Raw genomic sequence first — 23153 nt, 5'->3', positions numbered from 1 at the left:
TTCTTTGTTTTGGGGGGCTAACCTGTACATTGTGGGATGCTAAGCAACAGCTCTGGGTTTTACCCATTAGATGCCAGTAGCATTCCCTCCCCAACTAGAATGAAAAAAAGTCTCTAGGAATTGCCAGATATGCCCTGAAATATAAAATCAACCCTCATTCATCATCATTGATAGACATGATGATGTGGAGAAACACTCCAGTATGTTGAAATCAGTTTAGGAATAATGATGAAACATAAACATGAAATAAAATCATATTTTAAAAATAGGGTAATAGCAATAACTCACTATGTCCCCAATTCCATTCATAGCTATTAACTTCATTTTAAATGAGGTACTTTTTAAAATGTGTAAGGAAACTTAGCCAATTTAGTAATTATTAAATATGCCAAGAATTAAGTGAAGAAGTCAGGTCCCAGTGATGAGTCTTGAAATGATAAAATTATTTATGATTATTATTTTAATTTTATATTACATATGAAGGCTGATAACTATGTACTTTTAAGTGAGTTTAAATTTTTATAACTAAAATTGCTAAGTTAAGTAGTGATTCCCAAGGATTTCAGTTTATTCTTCTAAGTAGGCTGTTGCTTTCATAGGGGCAACAGTGTTTCAAGTCCCTAGTAGCTAGAAATCCTGGTTTGGGAAAATGTGTTAGTATTGTCTTAAGTTAGTTATGATTTCCAACATTTGCTATTCCTGCCTTATAAATTATGCATAGTTTATCTTCATCACATCAAGTGTGTGTGTTTCAATGTGTAGTGGCAATGTACTTTTATTAGTTGTATTTGGGGCCTATGATATTTTAATAAACAAAAATTTAAGACATGGATCATAGCTCAGATATGAGTCACTGTGCCTTTATTTGCCAGAACAGCCATGTAAATATCCCTCTAGATTTGCTTATTCACTGATATCTATTGTTCTTTTTTCTCCTGAAAAGTGAAAAAGAACTGAATTAATGAATTTTGAGGTCTTTTGTCTGACTTAAGTGGTTTGTTATTAAAAACAAGTTTGAGAAGAAATCATTGAATTTAATTCTCTTACATAACAAAGAAGGAAACTAAGGGTCACAGGTACTACATCACTTGGGCAAGCCTACCAGTAGTTAGAGCTTAGTCTTTTTCTCTCAGAACAGGCAATGGAAGTTGCTTCAGAACATAAGTAAATTCAATTTAGCTCTTCTCTTTCACTGAGTTGTTCAGAATGTTTTTCAGACTTAATGCAGTTTATTTTTAATTCAGGTGCAAACTGGAACATACAGTGCTGGATGAAAGGGGATTTGAATCTATTCATCTGTTACATGGAGCCATTATTAAAGAATTCTTTCAAGAATTATGACCTTAAGGTCCATCTTTTTTATTTTCTGTAAGTAACAAATAATTAATTTGGCCATTTCTGCAGAGTTTTTTTTTCCTGAAATGCAAGAGTTTCTGTCTACAAAAGTATATTATGAAACCTCTCCTGTCCCTACATTTCCTTTAATAGCAAACCATTTATAGAGGGTTCTTTGCATATATGTTTCTTTTTATGTACAACACTCTTCTCCATTAGGTTTCCTTTTTGCTCCTCCTGTTGATTAAGGTAGCAAGATATTGCAGATATGAATAGGCATATAGTCTGAAAGAAAAGTGAACTCAGTTCAGGGATCCTAGATATTTAAGTGGAAAAGGGAAAAACTTATTTTGTATTTCTTCCTCAGGTAAATTTTTTCTATATGTGATATTTTTGGTTAATTTAAAAATACAAATACTTGATATTTATTTGTGTTAGGCAGAGAACCAAAAAAATGGTTTGAAATAGCCATATATTTATAATTCTATCAGGTAATATATTCAAGTTTTCTTATATGCTCCAATAATAATATGAACTCTTAATTTTAACTCTTAATTTTTTTCTCATTCATTCTTTTATTTGGTACTTAAAGAGAAACTTGACTCCTTTAGTACTATAGTTACTGAGACATAACATGGGGTGATATGCTAAAACCTATCCATATGAAGACAAATGGAGACACAAAGTAGAGTTCTGGTTATCAGGTGCCTGGGGATATCCCGTAGGGAGTCATTGCTTGATGGATTCTGAGTTTTAGTTTGAGAAGATGAAAAAAGTTCTGGAGTCATATGGTGGTGAAAGTTGCAAAACAGCATGAATGTATTGATGTTGCTGAATTTGACACTAAAAGTAGTTACATTGGCAAATTTTGTGTTATATATATTTTACCACAGTGAAATGTTTTTGAAAAGAAAATTAAAAATATAAAGATGAATAGTTATGACTCTGCCCTTGAGGTGGTTGTAGGCTAGTGCTTGGGACAGACATGTATAAAGTTTCAGTTTTAGTGGTTACTTAGACATACTTGGTGGGTACATGCTGCTTTGGCAGCCCTTGACTCTTGAGAGGGCATTCAGTCCAACTGGTAAGAAAAGAGAGGAGGGAGGGAAGGTTGCTTAAGGAAGGATATGGCTGAGTTGAATTTTTAACTGTAAATAAGAACTAACAAGAACATGTGTGGGCAGTGTAGTATTTTGCAGAGATCAGCATCATGTGAATACTTTATGAAAATTTAAGTTAGGTAGCTCCACCCCAGAACTAGTAAATCCACATTCTGGAGATGGGCCTCACTAATCCTTATTTTACCAAGCCCTTTAGATGATTCTTTAGAACTCAACTTGGAGAGTCCCTGGTATAGAAGTTGATATGACATATTACCTGGTCATACCACTTAGTAATGTACACACATAGCACTTACTATGCTGAGCAGTAGTTCTACCTGTAGAAATTAACTCAATGGAAATATTTACATAAATGCTTAAAATTATTTGTTGAATGAATAAAAAAAAGCTTCTATTTTTCTTTCTAATTTACCCTACAGAAATGTTTTAATTAGCCAAAAATTATTAATAAAGTAATAATTTCAAGAGAAGTTGAGTGACCAATGCTCAAATATAGCAGAAAGATATAATAAGGTTAGACTTATATCAATGGACTTGACAATGTAGAAGTAATGGATACTATAATAGAGGTTTTGTTTTGTTGTGTTTAGGTACCAGGGATTGAACTCAGGGGCACTCGGTTACTGAGCCATATCCCCAGCCCTATTTTGTATTTTATTTAGAGACAGGGTCTCACTCACTGAATTGCTTAGTGCCTTGCTTTTTGACTGAGGCTGGCTTTGAACTCACTATCCTCTTGCCTCAGCTTTCCGAGCTGCTGGGATTACAGGTATGCACCACTGTGCCCAGTTTGGTTTAGAGGTTTAATGATTGGGCTATGAGAGCCTTAATCTAATCAATTCCTCAGGCTCTTGATGAGAGGGGCTTTGAGAGCTGGAACTTATATACTCAAGGAGGTGATGTGGGATGTCTGTGGAGGAGGTGTCTCTGAGGGGGCATACTATGGCATGTTCTGAGAATGTGGAAAAACACTGGTTACAGGAACCACTTGCTGCTGCCTAGGTGGGAAACCTTTGCTGGGCGATACTTTTCAATAATGGGAAGCAAAACAGGAAGGACCAGGTTCTTTGTTCCTCCACTAGCCTTCTACTCTTCCACTAGCACCCCTATAGGTAGTTTTTTTTTTTTAAAAAATTTTAATAAAAATCTAAGTGGTAGAATATTGTGGTTTGCAGAGTTCTACCCCCAGCCTGGCAAAACAAGGTGGCTTTGAAGCTGAGAGGCAGCACCCCATTGCCAGTACAGTCCACCCCTTTGGCTTCTTAGCCCACACTCTCCAGTCTGTATATTTTTGAGTTTTTCTACAACTTTCCTATACTTCATGCTTTCACTTAGTAAGATGCATCTACACTTTAAACAAAAAGAGGCATTCTTATCCTCTCTCTCAAGTGAGATAATGGTTTGCCCCAGTCGTCATTGTATACATTTTCCTTTTCCTTCCTTCTTTTTTTTTTTTTTTTTTTTTTTTTGGTGGTACTGGGAATTGAACCAGGGGTACTCTGTCCTTGAGCTATATCTCCTCCTGCCTCAGCCTCCCGAGTTATTAGAATTATAGGCGCGCCATTTCTGGGCAATATTAATTGCTTCTCATACTCAGGCATAATCCTACCTGAATGAATATTCTAGAAGCTAAATTTTAAAGTTAACACTATCAAGAATTCTTATATAAAATTACAAGGAGGAGATTGAGAAAAAATTAGTGAATATAATATATTATAAACACATGCATACCGAAGCATACTATAGATATCCATGGTGAATAGCTGTCTTAGTCCATTTCCTACTGCTGCAGCAGAATACCACAGACTGTGCAATTAGTAAAGGAAACTTCTTTCTCTCAGTTGGGAAGGTGGGAAATCCAAAATCAAGGGGCTGCAAGTAGTAGAAGCAGATCACATAATGAGAGGGTAAGAGGCAGAAGAGTGTGCAGGCTCAATTCTATAACAAAGCCATTCCTATGATAATGGCCTTAATTCATTCATGACCTAATTACCTCTTAAAAGACCCACATCTCAATAGCATCACAGTGGCAATGAATTTCAATATGAGTTTTGGAGGGACTTTGAAATCATAGCAATAGTTAAAGGATAGGAAAGCATGAGCTTGTTTCTAGCCTGTAGAAAATGACCCAGTGGGGAAAGAAAATTGAAAGATATGGTAGAAGGAGACCCACTGAAGACATTTATAGAGAGTGAATAATTGAAAAGCAACAACCAGAGAAAGACCACAAATGTGATTGGTCTTAAAATGAAGGAGGCTGTTTTGGTTAGCTGTCCATCTCTGTAATAGAATACCTGAGATAATAAATTGGTAAGGAGGAAACATTTATTTTGGTTGACAGTTTCTGAATTTTAGTTCCTGGTTGCTTGGCTTTGTTGCCTTTGGCCTGTGGTGAGGCAGAGCATCATGATGGGGGTTCATGGGGGAGCAAAGCTGTTCATCTCATGGCAGCTGGGAAAAGAAAGATGGAGAAGGAGGGAGGGGAAGGGGTCAGCGTCCCAATACCCCCTTTGAAGGCATGCCCCCAGTGATGTAACTTCCTTCCATAAGGCCCCTTTAGAAAAAGGGGCCACCACCTCCCAACAGTGCCACAGGCTGGTAACCAAGCCTTAGACACATGGCCTTTGAGAAACATTTAAGATCTAAACTGTAACAGGTTCATTTCAGCTAGTTAAGTATTGAGAGAAGAAAGCAAGCACTATGGTAGATGAAGACATTTTAGATTTGGGCAGAAATTTTCCTGCTTTATTGAGCAAATAAGTTTGAGTTCAGAGAAAAGCATTCTTTTGCAAAATGGTACATTCCTACAATGAGTCTAATGCTTTGGATGGTGACCAAATACTGGTGCCTAAGCTAGAGAATTTAAAATCTTACCGGCAGGCTTAGGGCAGTGGTATTCAGTTTTAAAGTTACGTGAACATGTGTGAGGATTTATATATAAATGTATATATTGCAGAGAATTAAAAGTTTGAGTAGTAACTTAGCTATACCTGATAATTTTGACTTTAATCAAGTCAACTAAACATTTATGTAAATGACAGAACCCAGAAAAATGAGAAAATTGTGATAACTTAATGAGTTTTTAAAACTTACTTATTTGACAAATCCAAGATTTTTTTTTTTGCCTGGTGTTTTATTTGAGAATCAGTTTTCTAAAATTATTATAATCATTTATATTTCTGGTAATTGGAGAAACAGTCTCTCAATTTTTTGTGCCAAATTATAGCTCTCTGTGATTTGGTTAGTATGTATGTCCATTGTATCAATGATCACCTTCTACTTCTGCCTTGACTTGTTTCTATGTGCTTCTTTAGGCACTATAGCTCCAAATAATTTAAGTAAACCTCCTCAGATGAAAATGAAGAATTGGTCAGTATAACAAATGAGATCTCTATAGAAGGGAAAATCCATCATGGTGGTTTAATCTCTCCTTTTGTGGACATCAGGGAATTCATGAGAGAAGTCTTTTTAAGGCTTCTATGTGTAAAAAAAATATTGTTTTAAGAAACTACAAACCTAAGGGATTTTAAACCCCATATATTTGTCTGCTAAGGGAAAGCATTATTTGAGCTCAGATATTAATGTTTGTCAGAGAATCTGGAGAGGCACCTTAGAAATGGGATATTTTGAAAACTGCTTCAAACGTTTTATCTGAGACCTAGGAAGGAAATCATCTTTTTCCTTCATAAGGTCTCTGCTGTGTCTACCAGACACTGAGCTGAGTGTGGGTAACACTGTTCAACACTATAGGATCCACCCTGGCTCTCATGGAGTTAACAGGGTTCTAAAAACAAGACATAAGAGCCAAGTTTAAAAATACTGTGATGTAATAATTTTAGGGACTTGTAGAAATATACCCATGAACATCCAGCCCACTTCAGGGTGAGCAGAGGAGAATGAGCCAGAGAGAGGAGAGCATTCTCAAAGTCCCAGAGTCACATATGGCATGCTTGAGGACTGGAAATGTTGAATATGCTTGGGCTGGGAATGAAGAGAGGTCAAGGCAAAGGAATAAGTCAGGGCAGATCTCGAGGACCCCTGAGGGTCATGCTCATGATTTTGGACTTTTGTAATTACTAATATCTAGTTTGCTTTGTCTCATCACGGTTACTGTCAGCTTTCTTAGTGATTTCAGCAGCCAGGTGATTGATCTCCCAGTTCCTTGAATGCTTTTGGTATTATATTTTTGCCTCACCTCGTTCACTCATTCTCTGGACTTTGTCATTACTGGTGATCTTGCTTTTTCTCTAATCTCAGTTTTGAGAGCCCCACTCTTAGACTGCTCTCCCCTAACCCCTCATGTTAGTCATTCCCTCTGTTACCTAACTCCAGGGATAATTCCCCATGGTTCTTGGCTTGACCCTCTGGGTACTTATTTCTTGCCTGAGCCACCCATTTGGAAGGTAGTACATATCTGTCCCTGAGCAGTTTCTCAGCCTACCTGTTGTCAGTGCAATTTTAGGGGAACCCTGTGGCTTTTTTTCCATTTTGTATAGTCTCTAAGTCTTTATGTTAAGGGCATTTTTACTAATTTAATTCTCTTATAGAACTACATGGACCTCCTGTGAAATTTACTCCACTTGGTTTTGGGGATTATCTCCTAGAGATAAGCCCTTTTCTTTTTAATCTTTGCTCAGAAGCAGTTTCTTACTTTTAGGCCACGTGCCATTGGGAAAGACTCTGCACTTCAAACTTCAGCAAGAAGAGACTCTGAGGTCTGCTTGCTTGGAAACTCCTATAAAGCCCCATCAGGAGTTGTATTCTGTGCTTTCCACATAAACATGATGGAGGTGGTATCACTAAGTTCTGCCACTATTCAAGAAAGATCTCCTTTCTTCCAGTTTCTATAACATGTTTCTCATATCCTTTTTGCCCTCACTGGCAGTATCCTTAAAGTCTAGATCCATTTAAAAAAAAATTTGCCTTTTCTTTTCTTCCACCTTTTAATTAGTGCATTATAGTTGTACATAATGGTGGGACACATTGCTATATATTTGAATATGCACACAATATAACAATATAATTTGGCCAATATCATTCCCCAGAAGTTCCACTTGAAGTCTAGATTCCTACTAACAGCCTGTTCAAGGCACCTTACACTTTTGTTTCTATGTTTCCTCAGATTCTTCTTGTCTCTGGGTGTTGTCTGGTTCCAAAGCCACTCCTATATTTTAAGTATTTAGTATCCCATCTCCTTGTTCCAATATATGCACGAATTATCTGTATAATAAATTGTGTGAAAACTTTGTGGCTTATAATTGCTTTGGCTATTCTGGGTCTTTTATTTTATCCAAATGAATTTTAGAACTGCCTTTTCCAGTTCAATGAAGAATGCCATTGGTATTTTGATGGGGATTGCATTGAATCTGTGTAACATGGTAGTATGTCCATTTTGATAGTATTAATTCTACCTGTTCATGAACATGGGAGGTATCTTTCTGGTTTTTTTTCAGTATTCTATAGTTTTCATTAAAGAGCTCCTTCACATCCTTTGTTACATTAATTCCCAAGTATTTTATTTTTTATTTTGTTTTCTTTTAAAAGTTGGAATCCTTCATGAATTTTGCATGTCATCCTTGTGCAGGGGCCATGCTAATCTTCTCTGTATCATTCCAATTTTAGTACATGTGCTACCAAAGTGAGCACTAATTTTGTTTTGTTTTGTTTTGTTTTTTTGAGGTTATTGTGAATGGAATAGTTTTCCTAATTTCTTTTCAGCAGATTCATTATTGGAGTATAGGAAAGTGATTGATTTATGAATGTTGATCTTATATCCTGCTACTTTACCAAATTTGTTTGTCAGCTGTAGAAGTCTTCTGTTGGAGTTTTTGGGTCCTCTAAATATAGAATCATGTCATCAGTAAACAGATAAATTGCCCTCTTCTTTCCCTTTTCATATCCCTTTAATTTTCTTTTCTTGCCTGATTTTCTGGCTAGAGTTTCGAGGACTCTATTGAATAGAAGAGGTAAGAATGGGCATCCTTGTCTTGTTCTTGTTTTTAGAGGAAATGCTTTCCATTTTTCTCTCTTCAGTATAATATTGGCCTTATACACAATGGAGTATTACTCAGTAATAAATGAGAGTGAAATTATGGCATTTGCCGGTAAATGATGGAACTGGAGATGATCATGCTAAATGAATTTAGTCACCAGACTCATTAAGTCAAAGGTTGAATGTTTTCTCTGATATGTGGAGGCTAGCTCAAAATAATGGGGTAAGGGGAAGGGAAGGAAGGATGGGTTCCATCAAAATAGAAGAAAGGTCAGTAGACTAGATGAAGGGGATTGAGGGAAAAGGAAAAGGGATGGGATAAAGGAAGTACAGTGAAATGAGTCTGACCTAACTTTTCTCTGTATATATATGAATATACCACAGTGAATCACACCATCATGTGTATCCGTAAGACACTAACTAAAAACAAATAGACAAAAACCTAAATAAACAAACAAAACCTAAAAATAAATAGTATGGATTTTTATTTTATGGACGATAATCTTTTACTGTCATTATTTACTCAGATTGACTCATATTTGGCCTGTGGAAGCCTATTTAAGCTGATTTTTGTGTTCTTTCATTTTGTGTCCCTTTATTTATTTATTTTTTTGAGAACTTTCCTATTTTCTATCATTATAGAACATTCCAGGTTGATCTTATATTTTTCCTGATATAGCAGAAGAACCAGCCATTTCTCCAGGAAACCTATATTTTTATAGGAAAAGGTATCTTCAAACTAGTATCTGGAGGCTGGTGCTCATTGTTAGTGAGTTGACATTGTTTCTAGCCCTTTCATAAAGGACATAAAGCTACTCATATGTATGTGCATGTACAATATACAACACAAGTTTAGAACCACAGGGCCCATTTCTTTTTTTCCCCTCTCTCTATCTCTGTCTCTTAACTCCTTCTATGGCAGTGAGAAACCTGGCTTCCCTTTTCCACAGTACACAGTTGTGTATTACTTATTTGCTTAGCCCTAGAGTACACTAGGTAGTTGCGGAATGTCTAACCCATACCACTGTGAAAAAAAAACATACCAAACAGAGTACGATATTGTTTACACTCATTTTATCTTTGCTAAGGCTAAAGGTTACATGATCAAAATATTTTGTTCCAAAGTTAATCAGGATGGGTCTTCCCCCTCCCTTCTGTGTGGTTATGTTATTAACTTGACAGATTGATGGGTTCATTTGTTTCTGTTTGCATTCCTCTTTTTTTTTTTTTAATTCTCCTCCTCTCATCCTTGTTGATTTTCTGTTTGCTCAGTTGTATCTTAGTTAGAGGAGCATCTTGTGTTTTACAAAATACTTCATAAGGTTATGTCCTTGAAAAAGAACATATCTGGTTAGTCCTCACCTTTGCCCAATTCAGTAGGTCTGAGGTGGAGCTTGATTGTTCGCATTTATGAAAAACAGAATCCTTAGTCCCAAACTTACTGAATTCCTCAAGAAAGGTCTAGGAATTGAGTTTAACAAGAGCTTCAAGTGATTTTGATGATGAGATTAGTTTGAGACACTAACTTGGTCTGTAAATTCCTTGGGATAAGCAAGGTAAATTGGTTAACATTTTGATAGATTTTCCAGTGTGAGATTAAAAATAAGTGACTTGATTAAATGATTTATGAAGCTAATACTAAGTATTCTAATCTCTCTTCACTGTTTTTTGTCTATTATGTTTTGCTATCAGTTTATATAACAATCAATAACGTGGGTGGCACACCTTTGCTGTTATTTCTGTCATAACCTAGTGTAGATTACTATTTGGGGAAGTTTTAGCATATTCATAGAGAAATTTGGGGGAAAGAAAAAAAATTGGATCAAGGGTCAGAGGACAGATGGTACTTTCTATAACTGTGTATGGCTACCTAAACTCTTATGTCTGTAACTTCTGAGTAGAAAAATTTCTCAAAAGGAAAATTTGCAGAGAAGCCATTTTTTTAAAATATTTATTTTTTAGGTGTAGATGGACACAACACAATGCCTTTATTTTTATGTGGTGCTGAGGATTGAACCCGGGTCCTGACCGCGCTAGGCGAGCGCTCTACTGCTGAGCCACAACCCCAGCCCTGAGAAGCCAAATTTAACATTCATTTGACAAATGTTTTTATACCATTTTCACTTTCAATTAAAGTTTATTCATATATGTCAAGGGGTGAAACAAATAGTGGCACTTATGTGTGTGTGTGTGTGTGTGTGTGTGTGTGTGTGTTGGCAAGGCATAAAAGACTTTGTTGCATACAAAACTTTCAAAAATTCTTAAGATTTAGTTCTTTTAATTCAGGTATATCTCTATTTTATAAAATGGATGATTCTTTTATTCTTATATGTTTAAAAATCACCAAAAATTTTAGATTTTTGTTTAATATCCATGAAGACTTAAAAGTCATTTGGAAAGTAAATGTTCTTAATTCTTTTGTTGACTTGGGCATGTAACGAGGCTGGTTCCAGGTCTTCTTACACAGACTTGGAAGAACTCTCATGTATATGAGAAATATGTAGTGTTTTTCCTCACAGAACAAGTAATGTGAGCATATAATTCTGTAATATTCTGACTTATAGAAACATTAACGTAATTCAGATTACAGTTATTCTTTAGCTGTAGAACTAATGTCTTATAGACCCTAAATAAAAATAGCAGTCAGTGAGATTTGCCTTGCAGTCATAAGGCACGTAGTGAGTGTAACGAAATGACACCAAATGTGGGGCATAAGACTTTAGTTGAGTTCCAGTTCTGTGCTCTCTATGGGCCTGTTTCCTAACCTATAAAGCAGACACAGTTACCTTACTGTAGGATCCATAAGGCTGGACACCCGAGGAATTTTCAGGAAGCAGGTTTATTGGCTGCAGCAGTTCAGAGGGGTTAGTACCTAAAAATCTCTGGACCCTGGGTCTAGAACTTCTTTCAGATTTATACTCAGTGGGGTAGTTACTTGACAGTGGGTAGCTACAGAAGTTACTCTTTGTTATATGTTTTAGGTCAGACAGGTTCCACAAGTTTTTACCAAGGAAAACAGTAACTTTTTTATAGCAAGCTCTCTTGAGAGTCTATCTTACCTTTTGTTTGCAAACCTGGCATTTACAAGAAAGAGGAAGCTTCAAACACATTGAGCTCTCTGCAGAAATCCTGTTGACCCTATAAAATCTTGCTGACAAGAAGCTTAATTATGGTGGGTCTTTTGGGGCCTACTTCAATCTGACAAGGTAATTTGAAAACTTGGGTTAAATAATGTTCCTAGAAGTGTTTCATGTCAATTGTAATAATGAAATTATCAGTATATTGAACAAATTTCTCTATTTTTGTGTCCTTTGTTCATCAAGAATTCCTTTGGAGGGAGTAAAAAATGTTTTGGGACTAAATATGGGGTGAGCAAAAAATAAATTGTTTTTAATTGGGTACCAGGGATTTGAACTCAGGGGCACTTGGCCACTGAGCCACATCCCCAATCCTATTTTGTGTTTCATCTAGAGACACGGTCTCACTGAGTTTCTTAGTGTCTTGCTTTTGCTGAGGCTGCCTTTGAACTCACAATCGTCCTGCCTCAGCCTCCCAAGCTGATGGATTACAGGAGTGAGCCACCTCAACTGGCTAAATTTTTTTCTTAAAGGAACAGATAGTAAGTATTTTTGACTTTACATACCATAATGTCTGTTACAAGTATTTAACTCTGTCCTTGTATACACACAGCCATTGTTAACTCTGTAAATGAATTAGCTTGACTACATTTATGGATGCTGAAACTTGAGCTTCATGTCATTTCCACATATCACAACAGATCCTTTTTTTTTCTTTTTTAACTTTTTGAAAATGTAGGAAACCATTCTTAAGGCTGTACAAAAACAAAAACAAAAACAAAAACAGGCAGAAGGATGGATTTGGCTTGTGGGCTATAATTTGCTGGCCCCTACCTTAGAACATATAGAAATTAATTTAGATTGAATTCTTATGATTTAATAATGAAGTTTTCTGTTGCAGTGATTTGGGAAATTTCTGAAAGGAGCTGATGCTTTTTTTTTTAAGAGAGAGAGAGAGAGAGAGAGAGAGAGAGAGAGAGAGAGAGAGAGAGAATTTTTTAAAATATTTATTGTTTAGTTTTTTTTCGGCGGACACAACATCTTTATTTGTATGTGGTACTGAGGATCGAACCCGGGCCGCACCATGCCAGGCGAGCGCGATACCGCTTAAGCCACATTCCCCAGCCCCAAAGCTGATGCTTTTTTAAAAAACAAATTATGAATTGCTGTAATGAATGTACTTATAGTATGGATACTACATATAGTCACTATTAAGGGTATATACTGTCATGCATGATTTTTGCATATATTATAATTGCTATCCTAGCTCAATGATAGATTGCTTGCCTAACATGTTCGAGACATTGGGTTCGATCCTCAGCACTGCATATAAATCAATCAATCAATCACTGCCAAAATGAGAAATAAATAAATAGAAAACATAATAGTGTTGGAGAAAGTATAGAGTAATCTGATAGCTATTTTTTTTTTATAAAAATCCACTGTATTTAGAAAAGGATGACATTGGGGAAACCATTTAAGTAAGATGATATGATTCTAACTTTTTGTCTTATAAAAGGAAAAAATATGACTAGAATTTTCTAATCCTTAAAAATATTAGTGGAAAATATGTGTCTTATTTTGTGTTCAGTTCTGGTTTTGTCTTAACATCTAGTAGTTCTCCAGTTAGAATGGCAGTCATCAAGAATACAAATACTAACTGCTGATGAGGATGTTGTACACTGATGTACTGTTGGTGGGACTGTAAATTAGTACAATCACTTTGGAAAGCAGTAGGGAGATTTCTGAAAAGACTAGGAATGGAACCACCATAAGGCTGAGCCATTCCACTCCTCTGTATATATCCAAAAGATCTAAAGTCAGTAGATCTGTATGACATAGTCATTTCAATGTTTATACAGCACAATTCACAATAGCCAAGTTAAGGAATCAGCCTAGGTATTCCTTAATAGATGAATGGAGAAGGAAAGAAACAGGTATGTCATTTGCTGGTAAATGGGTGGAACTGGAGAACGCCATCCCAAGTGAAATAAGCCAGATACAGAAAGTCAAGGGTCGAATGTTTTCTCTCATATGTGGAAGTTAGAGAGAAATAAGGAGTCTTTTAGAAAGGGGTTCTCATGAAAATAGAAGGGCATCAGTAGAGGGAGAGAAAGGGGATTGAGGGAGAAGGAGGAGTGATGGGAAAGGGGAAGAACTTGACCAAACTGTGCTATGTGCATGTATGAATATATCATGATGAATTTCACAATTCCATGTCTATAATGTACCAGTTAAAAAAATAAAAGAAGGAAGATCAGTAGCATAAAGGAAGAGGATCAGGAGGAAGGAGAAGAGGAAGGAAGCAGGGGGATACTACTAGGGATTGAAATGGAGCAAATTATGTTATATGTATTTTTGAATATGTCAGAGTGAACTCCATAATTATGCATAATTATAATGCATGAATAAATAAATATATAGGGGAGTTTTTTTGTCAAAGAAGAATATACCTTGTAGACATGTTTCTGACTTAAAATACCACAATTTATTCAAGTTATTTATACCTTTTTGTTAAAACTTGTAATATTTGAAAAACATGTAGAAGATATGGCTTCATTTTTAAAAATTGTGTTAACTGGTTTTATTTAAAAGTGCAAATAAAATTGAAAGCACTAAGTCATGCTGATTCAAAACAATATTTTATGGGTGTGTAGCAATTAAAAAATTTTAAGGGGCTGGGGTTGTGGCTCAGTGGTAGAGCGCTAGCCTAACATGTGTAAGGCCCTGGGTTTGATCTTCAGCTCCAACATAAAATTAAATAAATAAAATAAAGGTATTGTGTCCAACTACAACTAAAAAATAAATATTTAAAAAATTTTTAAATACTTAAGTAGTTATTTTCTGATTGTTACAACTACCTTGTAAAGTTAGATGGTGCATTTTTCTTTTTTATACTGATTAAGAAAATGTTAAGGTACTTGTCTGTGATCAATAAGCAAACAGAAGTACTTGATTTTAGATCTCAGTGTTAATTTAGTGTGCTTTCTAATTTAGTCTATATCCCTTCTACTGTAACCAGTAGACTTCCTTGCACATCAAAGCTCTGTAAATATTGTTTCCTAATTGATTTTTAAGTAATAGATTATTAATAATTTTCATCTCAGAAAACTTGAAAATCTGTTATCATTGAAAACCGTACTAGTGGGATGTGTGTAAGACTAGGGTTCGTTTCTTCATGCTTTATTTACATTTGAATGCTCATCTCTGTTAGTTAAAACTGTTTCTAAAGCAACTCTTTTCCAGCTGAATTTTTAATTTTTACATTTATCATTAACAGTTCTTTCCTTCCAATGTTTCTGAAGGCAGTGATCATCCCTAAATATCAATACTCTCTCTATCTATGAGCTCTTTAAAAAGCAGAGTGGTTTGAATATAAGGCAGTAGCTATTTAAGGACAGAATGGGGTCACTCAGGTGAAATGGGGAATATGAGGCACTGTTACTCCCATGAATACTCCCACTCTTAAATCATCTCATTTACACCAAGGCCTAAACTCCCTAAGGGACAAGTCATATTAAAAAAAAATCTAATAAATGAGAAAGAATAACTTCTGTCTGTTGCATGCTGTTATTCATTATCCTCTCAATTAGGTAATCTTACTCAACTAATTACAGTTTTTTAAGGCTAACCTACTAATTTGAATATTTATAATGGTAAAATATTGCTTACAAAGATTTTCCTGAATTTTCTTTCTTTCCATTTTTGTAAGTGGCTTTACTGGTATATTATTGATATTTATAAATAATACATAAAGATTACATTTAATAAGTTTTGATAGATTAAATCACTCATAAACCATCACTTTAATAAAGAAAATGAATATATTTCTTTTTGCCTCTTTGTAATCCCACCCTCTTACTCCTATCCTTCCCCTTTCCACTATCGCCACCACTAGGGAATGGCTGTTGTGATATCTGTCACTGCTACATTATGTTTTTTAGAATTTTATATAAATGCAATTATGTACTTTTGCATGATGTGATTATTCTGAAATTCCTTAAAGTATATATCAATATTTTATTGCTGAGTATCTTTCCATTTTATGGATTTACAGCACAAGTTCTTTTTTATCTGTTTCCTTTTTTACAAACATTTGAATTGTTTACTGTTTTGGGGTATTACAAATAAAGCTGCTATACATCTCTGAATTGATATGTACTTTCAGTTTTCTTGACAGGAATATTTGAGAGTGGAATGGTACATTCATGTGTCATGTGTATGTTTAACAATTTAAGAAACTGCCAAACTGTTTTCAAAAGTTGGATCAATTTTACTTTCCCACCTGCAGCGCTTTAGAGTTCCAATTTCTCCATATCCTTGGCAATACTTGGCATGGTTAATCTTTTTTACTTTTAGTCATTCTAATGTGTGGATAGTGATATCTCATTGTGAGTTTAGCTTATATTTTTTAAATGACTAATGACTTGTCATTCCTATAATTTCTATGGTAAAGTGACTAATTGAGATCTTTGCCTGTTTCTTAACTGGGTTGTTTGCTTTATTGTTGTCAAGTTTTGAATATTATTCATATCTTATGGATACAGACCTTTAATTAGATAAATGATTAGCAAATACATTTTCTTTATCTATGGCTTGTCTTAGTGCCATTCATAGTACCTTTCAAAGAACAGGTTTGAATTTTGATACAGCCTCTTTATTAATTCAATCCTTTAGGATTATGATTTTGGTATTATATATAAGAAATTTTTAATTAATTCAATGCCACAAATTTTTTTTGATATTTTTATCTAGAAGTTTCATAGCTTTAGATTTTTCATTTAGGTTCATGATTAATTTGAAATTAATTTTTGTATCTGATGTGAGGTATTGATCAAAGTTATTTCTCTTCCTCCTCCACCTTTTTTGAATATAGATATCCCTTTATCTTGGGACAATTTATTACAAAGATTATCCACTCTCCATAGAGGTACTTTTTCTAACTTTGTAAAAATATCTATTGTCCATATATGTATTTGTCTGTTTCTGGATTCTATTCTGTTTTATTCATCTCTTTTCCATTTTTACACAAATACCTCATGGGCCTTATTATTATAGTTTTATGATATGTCTTAAATAAGGTGGTATTATTCCTCAAATATATTATTCCATTTCAAAGTTTTTTTGGCTATTCTAGATCCTTTGTATTTCCATATGCATTTCAAAATCATATTGTCAATTTATATAAAAAGTCTGCTGGGATTTGGATTTGCATTGCATTGAATCTATAGATGAATTTCAGTAATGTTGACATTTTACCATTATTAGGTCTTCAATCTGTGAGCACGGTATCTCTCATTTTAGTTGTAATAATTTCTATCGAAATATTTTGTAATTTTCAGTGCATAGATCCTAAGCATCATTTAGCAAATATATTCCCTAAGTATTTCTATTTTTGATGTATTGCAAATGGTATTTTAAAACAATTTCAATTCCATCAGTTTTCAAATATGAATTCAGTGACATAAAATTGCTCAAAATATTCCTTTATTATTAATACCGGTGGTCCATGTAGTGATTCGATCTCTCTCATTTTTCATAGTGTTAGTTTGTGTCTTCTAGTGTTTTTCCTCTTCATCTGGCTAAAGGTTTATCAGTTTTACTGATCTTCTTAATCAGCTTTTAGGTTTCTTGATCTTTGTTTATTTTTTGTTTGTTTTCTGTTTCATTATATTCTATCTCAAGATTAAGTAAGGTAGAAACTAAAGTAATCATTTCATTGAGACCTTCGTTTTTTTAAATTTAAGCATTGAATCCACATTTTTGCATATCATTTATAGGTGTATTGTAGTTATACATAATAGTTCACATTTTTAGTGTTAAAAATTTCCCTGGAATTATTATTCTAAGCAACACACCATAGTTTTTTTTTAATATCTTGTGTGTTCCATTTTTAATTATTTAAATGAAAATTTCTTCTTTGATCTATGAGTTATTTTGTAGTTTGTTTTCAAATATTTAAGACCTTTCCAAATATTTTTGTTATTGAATTCTGTTACTAATTCTATTTTAATGTGACTTTTGAATCTTTTAAAAATTTATTGGGACTTGTTTTATGTTCTAGAATGTGGTCTCCCTTGGTAAATATTAGGTATGCTCTTGAAAAGTATGTGTACCTGTTCTTGAAATGTCTCCTGCGTCAAGTTGATTGATAGTGTTGCTCAAGTCTTTATCTTTAATGACTTCTGTCTACTTGAGAGAAGGGTTGAAATTCTGTCAGTAATTGTCTGATAGTCTTTTTTTCCCTGTGGTTCTACTAACCTTTTGCTTCATGTGTGTTAAAACTCTGTTATTAAAGTACATCAATGTTTTGGATTGTTAGCTTCGTTTGGTAATTGACCCCTATGTCCTTATGAAATGACCTTCTTGACCATGCTGATATTCATTGCTTTAGCTGCTTTATCTTACATTGATGAGGCCATTCCAACTTGCTTTTGACTAATCTTATAATAGTATAGCTTTTTCACCTGTTTCCTGTTGCTTATTTGTGTTTTGTAATTCAATTTGATTTCTTGTTGGCCTCACTCTTTCATCCAGTTTGATAATCATTACCTTTAAGTGGGATATTCATTTATGAGTTCTATTCCATTTATATTTAGTGTGATTATGGAGATGTTAGACTTACGTCTTTTCATATATCATTTATTCTTTGTTCCTTTCCCCCTTTTTACTCCATCTTTTGGATTGATGTTATTTTATGATTCTACTTTATCTCCTTTGTTTCTTCTTAGCTTTAGCTTCTTGATTTGTTATCTTAGGATTTATAAAATATGTCTTAGCTTATTGTAGTCTAAGTGATATATTACTAGATATAGCATGCCACTTTATACATAGTATAAAAACATCACAATTTATACTTATATTTCTCCTCTTCCTCACTTGGTATTAATTTCATATACTTCACTTCTGCCTGTGTATAAACCCCACACTCCATGGCTGTTATTTTTACTTTGAACATCTAATATATAATTATTCTTTTAGTGAAATTTTATTTCTTCATGTGAAATCAGATTACCATCTCGATCATTTTCTTTTTGCCAGGGGACTGACTTTAATACTTTTTCCCTCATGCATATCTGGTGATTATGGATTCTTTAAGCTTTGGGATATCTAAAGGAAGCCTTTCACTTAATATTTATTTTGAAAAATATTTTTGCTGGGTTTAGGATTTTAGGATTGCAGCTTTTCTTTCCTTTTGGTACTTCACTGTTGCTGCACTATTTTCTTATTTATGTTACTTCTGACAATCAGCTGTAATCCTTATCTTTGTTTTTCTGATATAATGTATTTTTTTAAATTCAGAAACTCTGAACTTGGCATCAGTAATAGCTTACCTCAATGGATTTGATGTCCTCCTTTTAAAAACTATCCAGTTCTTTCACATCCATGTTAATTTTTAGCCCTTATATTTTACTATAGGCCTGAAGTGACAGAAGATTTGCCACTGGCCACCCAGAGAGGCAGTTTTCAGATTGTCCAGTGCAACTGCAGTGCTCAAGAATGTTGTGAATGTCATGTGCCTATACCAACAGCCAAACTCAACTACACTCTTCTTATGTATTTGAAAATCGCATCTGGTGGAGTAACTTTTCAGTCACCCCTAATGTCAGTTCAGCCCATAAATGTTGGTAAGTCCTGCATTAAAATGATAACAAACCTCAACATCAATTATACAGTAAGGTTACAGATTGCTTAAAAGATTTTTCACTGGGGCTGGAGTTGTGGCTCAGCGGTTGGTAGAGTGCTTGCCTAGTGCGTGTGAAGTGCTGGGTTTAAGCCTCAGTACCACATAAAAATAAATAAATAAAATAAGGGTATTGTGTCCAACTACAACTAAAAAATAAAAATTTTAAAAAGATTTTTCACTGGCTTATATCTTTTTGACCAACACTGTAAGTTATGGTAAATGTAATAGTAGGATATATTATGATCATCTTCTAGACTGAGATAATAGTATTTTCATTTAAATTCTTTTAAAAAAGCACTTTGATTTCTTTAAATCCTAGATCTAATGGATATGTATTATTTGATTATCACTTTTTCATATCTCAGATAACTAATTCTGAAAATTATTACAAGTATATTTCTGAGTTTACTTCTTCAATGAATATTTATTAGAAATCATGTTTGTCATGGGCTGGAGAAACAGTTGAGAACAAGAGAAAATTCCTGTCTCATAGAACAGGGCAAATGGTAATTCCTGTCTCATAGAACAGGTAACAAATGATAAAAAGGTGAACAAACAAGTGAGCAATTTATCGCACAAGGCTGATTATAAGAAAACCTCAAATAATAGATGGTGCCCTTTTTTCTTAGTGCAAAGATCCCCAAACCTCTTTTGGTCAATTTAAATATATAATTACAAACATGAATAGTAGACACAAATGGTAGCTAAAAGTATTTGTTAATTCAGTTTTGTATATACAAGTTAAGCTATCTTATATATTATATATATTTCAGCAGTGTTGCTAGTTTCCGTTTATATTTCCTGAAATAATTATATGCAACTGTATATCCGTCTTTTCACCATTGATTTCAACAGAACTGGTGTCACTTTTCTGATTATTTGTCAATATTTTCCATTCATCTACAATTTTACTTCTTTTTTAAGTCTCTTATGATATACCACTTTTTGAATCTGTGCATGATATATTTTTTTAACATTAGGATTTTCAAATAATTTGTTCTCTAGGGATATATTTGTGATCTTTCCAATATATTTATAGTGCTATCCAAGCAATTCAATTGTGAAGTTACACCAGTGAAAAAAATTAAAAAAACATTGTTAAGTATTATCTTCTTTTATCTTTAACACTAATTTCCACATGGTGATTTTTACAAGTATTTAAGCTAGCATTGCTTTTAATTAATTTTAATTTTTTAAAGTAGTAAACTCCTATGATAAATTAACAAGAACTTGAAAACTTTCTTAATTTTGTCTTTATGTGGAGATAATTTAGGAAAAATTTTTTTTCTTATATTTGGACGTATATAATGACATCTTAAATTCTAAGTACTTTGAAAGAAATAAAACAAGAGGTATAATGGAGTGTCAGGGTTAGATGAAATCATTTCTGCTATGGAGGTCAAAGAAAACTTCTTTTAGAGCATAGTACTTAAACTGATGAAGAAAACACAACTGTATAAAAATTCAGGGAAGAAGGTACTCCAAGCAGGAACAACACATCTACAGAGTCCCTGAGATGGAATGAATTTGGCAATTTGAGGAACAAAAGAGAAGGTTTTTGTCTTAGAGTGAATGAGATTCAGAAATATTAGGTGAGTTCAGAGTTGTCTCGGTTGAAAGCATATCAGAGGCCAGGGTTATAGAGTTTGGATTTTTTTCCAATCACAGGGGAAGCTTTTGAATTAGAGAACTGATATGATCAGATGTATGTTTGTGTGTTTGAAATTTACTCTACGTTGTAGAGAATGAAACTGATAAGGAAGGAAATGAAGGATAGTTGGAAGAGTGGAAGGAGGAGCCCAGAGAAGGCCAATTTGTTTAGGGTTGTAACAGTGGAGAAGTAAAGAACTGATGAGATATGGATTTATTTGGAAAATGCTGCTGACTGGACTCTCTAGTGGATTGAGTTACAGGGTGTGAAAGATAGAGTGGAATGAAGGATAACCCTTAGACTTGGACCTGAGCATCCAAGGGAAAGTAATACCAGATACCAAGGGGTAACTGAGGCTTAGATGTGTGTGCAGAAATCCAGAGCTTTATTTGGGACACATTGTGCTTGAGATCCCTGTTAGAAACCCAAGAGATATTGAGTAGGCCATTGGATATGTGATTTTAAAGTTCTGGGGAGATACATACTTGGGAGTTGTTAGCATATAGGATTGTATGATATCACTCATTTAGAGTTCAGGAAGAGAAGGACTTAGGGGTGATCTGTAAGAACGAAGGAATAAAAGAGTGTGTTGTCCTCGAAAAAATGTATTTCAAGCAGAAGGGAGTAAGCAACATTGTGGGACATGGCTGGGAGGCAGAGGAAGGCAAATTGGTAATTTCCATTGGATTTGGTAAAGAGCAGATTCAGTAAGTTGTTGTTCAGGAAGAAGCAGTTAGGTGTGAGTAAATCTGAAACTAGGCATATAGGGGATTCAGGGAAAATTTATTTTTGTACTTCTATTACTGATGCACATTAGTATATTGATAAGAAATATATAGTAGTTATAATTTTATGATTTAACTTTGCTTTGTTTTAGGTCATGGAAACACAGTAAAATCCATCTATTGCTTACCAGATATTATGTTTTGTTATCCCTGCTTTAAAGTAACTTCAATTTATAATATGACCCATTAAATAAAATCTTATCAATTTGACTGAAGAAGAAAACTACATCTAAATTCCCGAAAATGTGGAATGTGAAAATATCTCTTATGCCCCTTTAATTATGAGAATGAAATTCCAACCAGTTAATGTTTCAGTGGCATGATGATTTCTATGTTCTGAGTAACTCCTATTAATTGCAAAATCTTGCAAATATAGGTGTGCAAAGAAGAAAATGCATATTTATTTTCTACCATTTTGATCATCTTCTGGTTTTTAATATATATTTGTATATATACTTTTTATTTATTAACTTCAACAAATCAAGAATCCAAGTATAAGACAGACTTTTAAAACTTAGTAACAATAAATAAACATTTTCAATATTCTGCAAGAAGATTGGCTGTATAGATTTATGGTATGAACAATAATTTATTTGAGCAATTCTTTATTGAAATACATTTAATTTCTACAAATATTATAAAGGCTTTATTGTTTAAAACAACATACACACATATATAGACACACACATACACTCTTAAATCAATACGTACATATCCATAAACATGCTCACATACATTTTAATTCACAAATACCTTATAAAACTCTATTAAGCTTAGAAACTTCATCTCTATTTCTGGTGACAACCAGGGTGGATGGTAAATTTATTGTGTGGTAATATTCATGCTGTGGGTTATTTTAACAGGTGTGTTTGTATTGTGATTTTGAATGAATAGATATGCCGAATTTTGTATAATTTATCCATTTTTCAAATAGCATTCTGTAAAGCGCTTTCCCCCCTTGATATTCACTAAAACAAGCAAGGTGGGGATTGGGAAAAGACTTCAAATAAGTTTAAGAAATATTGAGTTAAATAAAGTTTAGCAGGCTTTTTATACAGGAAATCACATTTATCAAAATAATCTCATTTACCAATTTATAGTCTTTACCACTTAGGGGGAAGGAAATGAAGATATGTGGATTGCTATGATAAGGTACAAAGAATAAGCCCAATATTATAACTTTGTTTTGGTTTGTAATTAGCCCTGAGTGAAGTTAGCTTTTAAGTAGTTAAAAGGCAGGATATGCTTAAAATTCATGTTGACTTCATTTTATTCAGATAGTGGTTATCATGAAAATTGCTTGACTTAAAGTATTCTCTCTCTTTTTTTTTAAGTGAAGCCTGATCCACCATTAGATGTGCATATGGAAATCACAGATGATGGAGATTTAGAGGTTTCTTGGCACAGCCCAACATCAGTACCGTTTCCACTTCAATATCAAGTGAAATATTCAGAAAATTCTACAACAGTTACAAGGGAAGTAAGTATATTTCAGTAAATAATAT

The 23153-nt window shown here is 33.9% G+C and overlaps 1 protein-coding gene across 4 annotated transcripts in view; it reads left to right on the top strand.

Moving 5' to 3' along the window:
• LEPR (leptin receptor) overlaps window positions 1-23153 on the top strand; it is a gene marked incomplete at its 3' end in the record, with an annotated part of 187561 nt that overhangs the window by 127062 nt on the left and 37346 nt on the right. For all 4 annotated transcript variants that reach the window (XM_081305679.1, XM_081305678.1, XM_081305677.1 and 1 more), the window contains 3 exons: window positions 1245-1368; window positions 18945-19153; window positions 22983-23128. In XM_081305679.1, coding sequence (XP_081161805.1) covers window positions 1245-1368; window positions 18945-19153; window positions 22983-23128 — 479 coding nt within the window. The remainder of the gene's footprint in view (window positions 1-1244; window positions 1369-18944; window positions 19154-22982; window positions 23129-23153) is intronic.

Source organism: Spermophilus citellus, assembly GCF_964194105.1.
Source record: "Spermophilus citellus genome assembly, chromosome: 9".
NCBI classification, from domain to species: Eukaryota; Metazoa; Chordata; class Mammalia; order Rodentia; family Sciuridae; genus Spermophilus; species Spermophilus citellus.
Note: the sequence above shows the minus strand (reverse complement) of the source record. Positions and strands in the feature narration are given on the sequence as shown.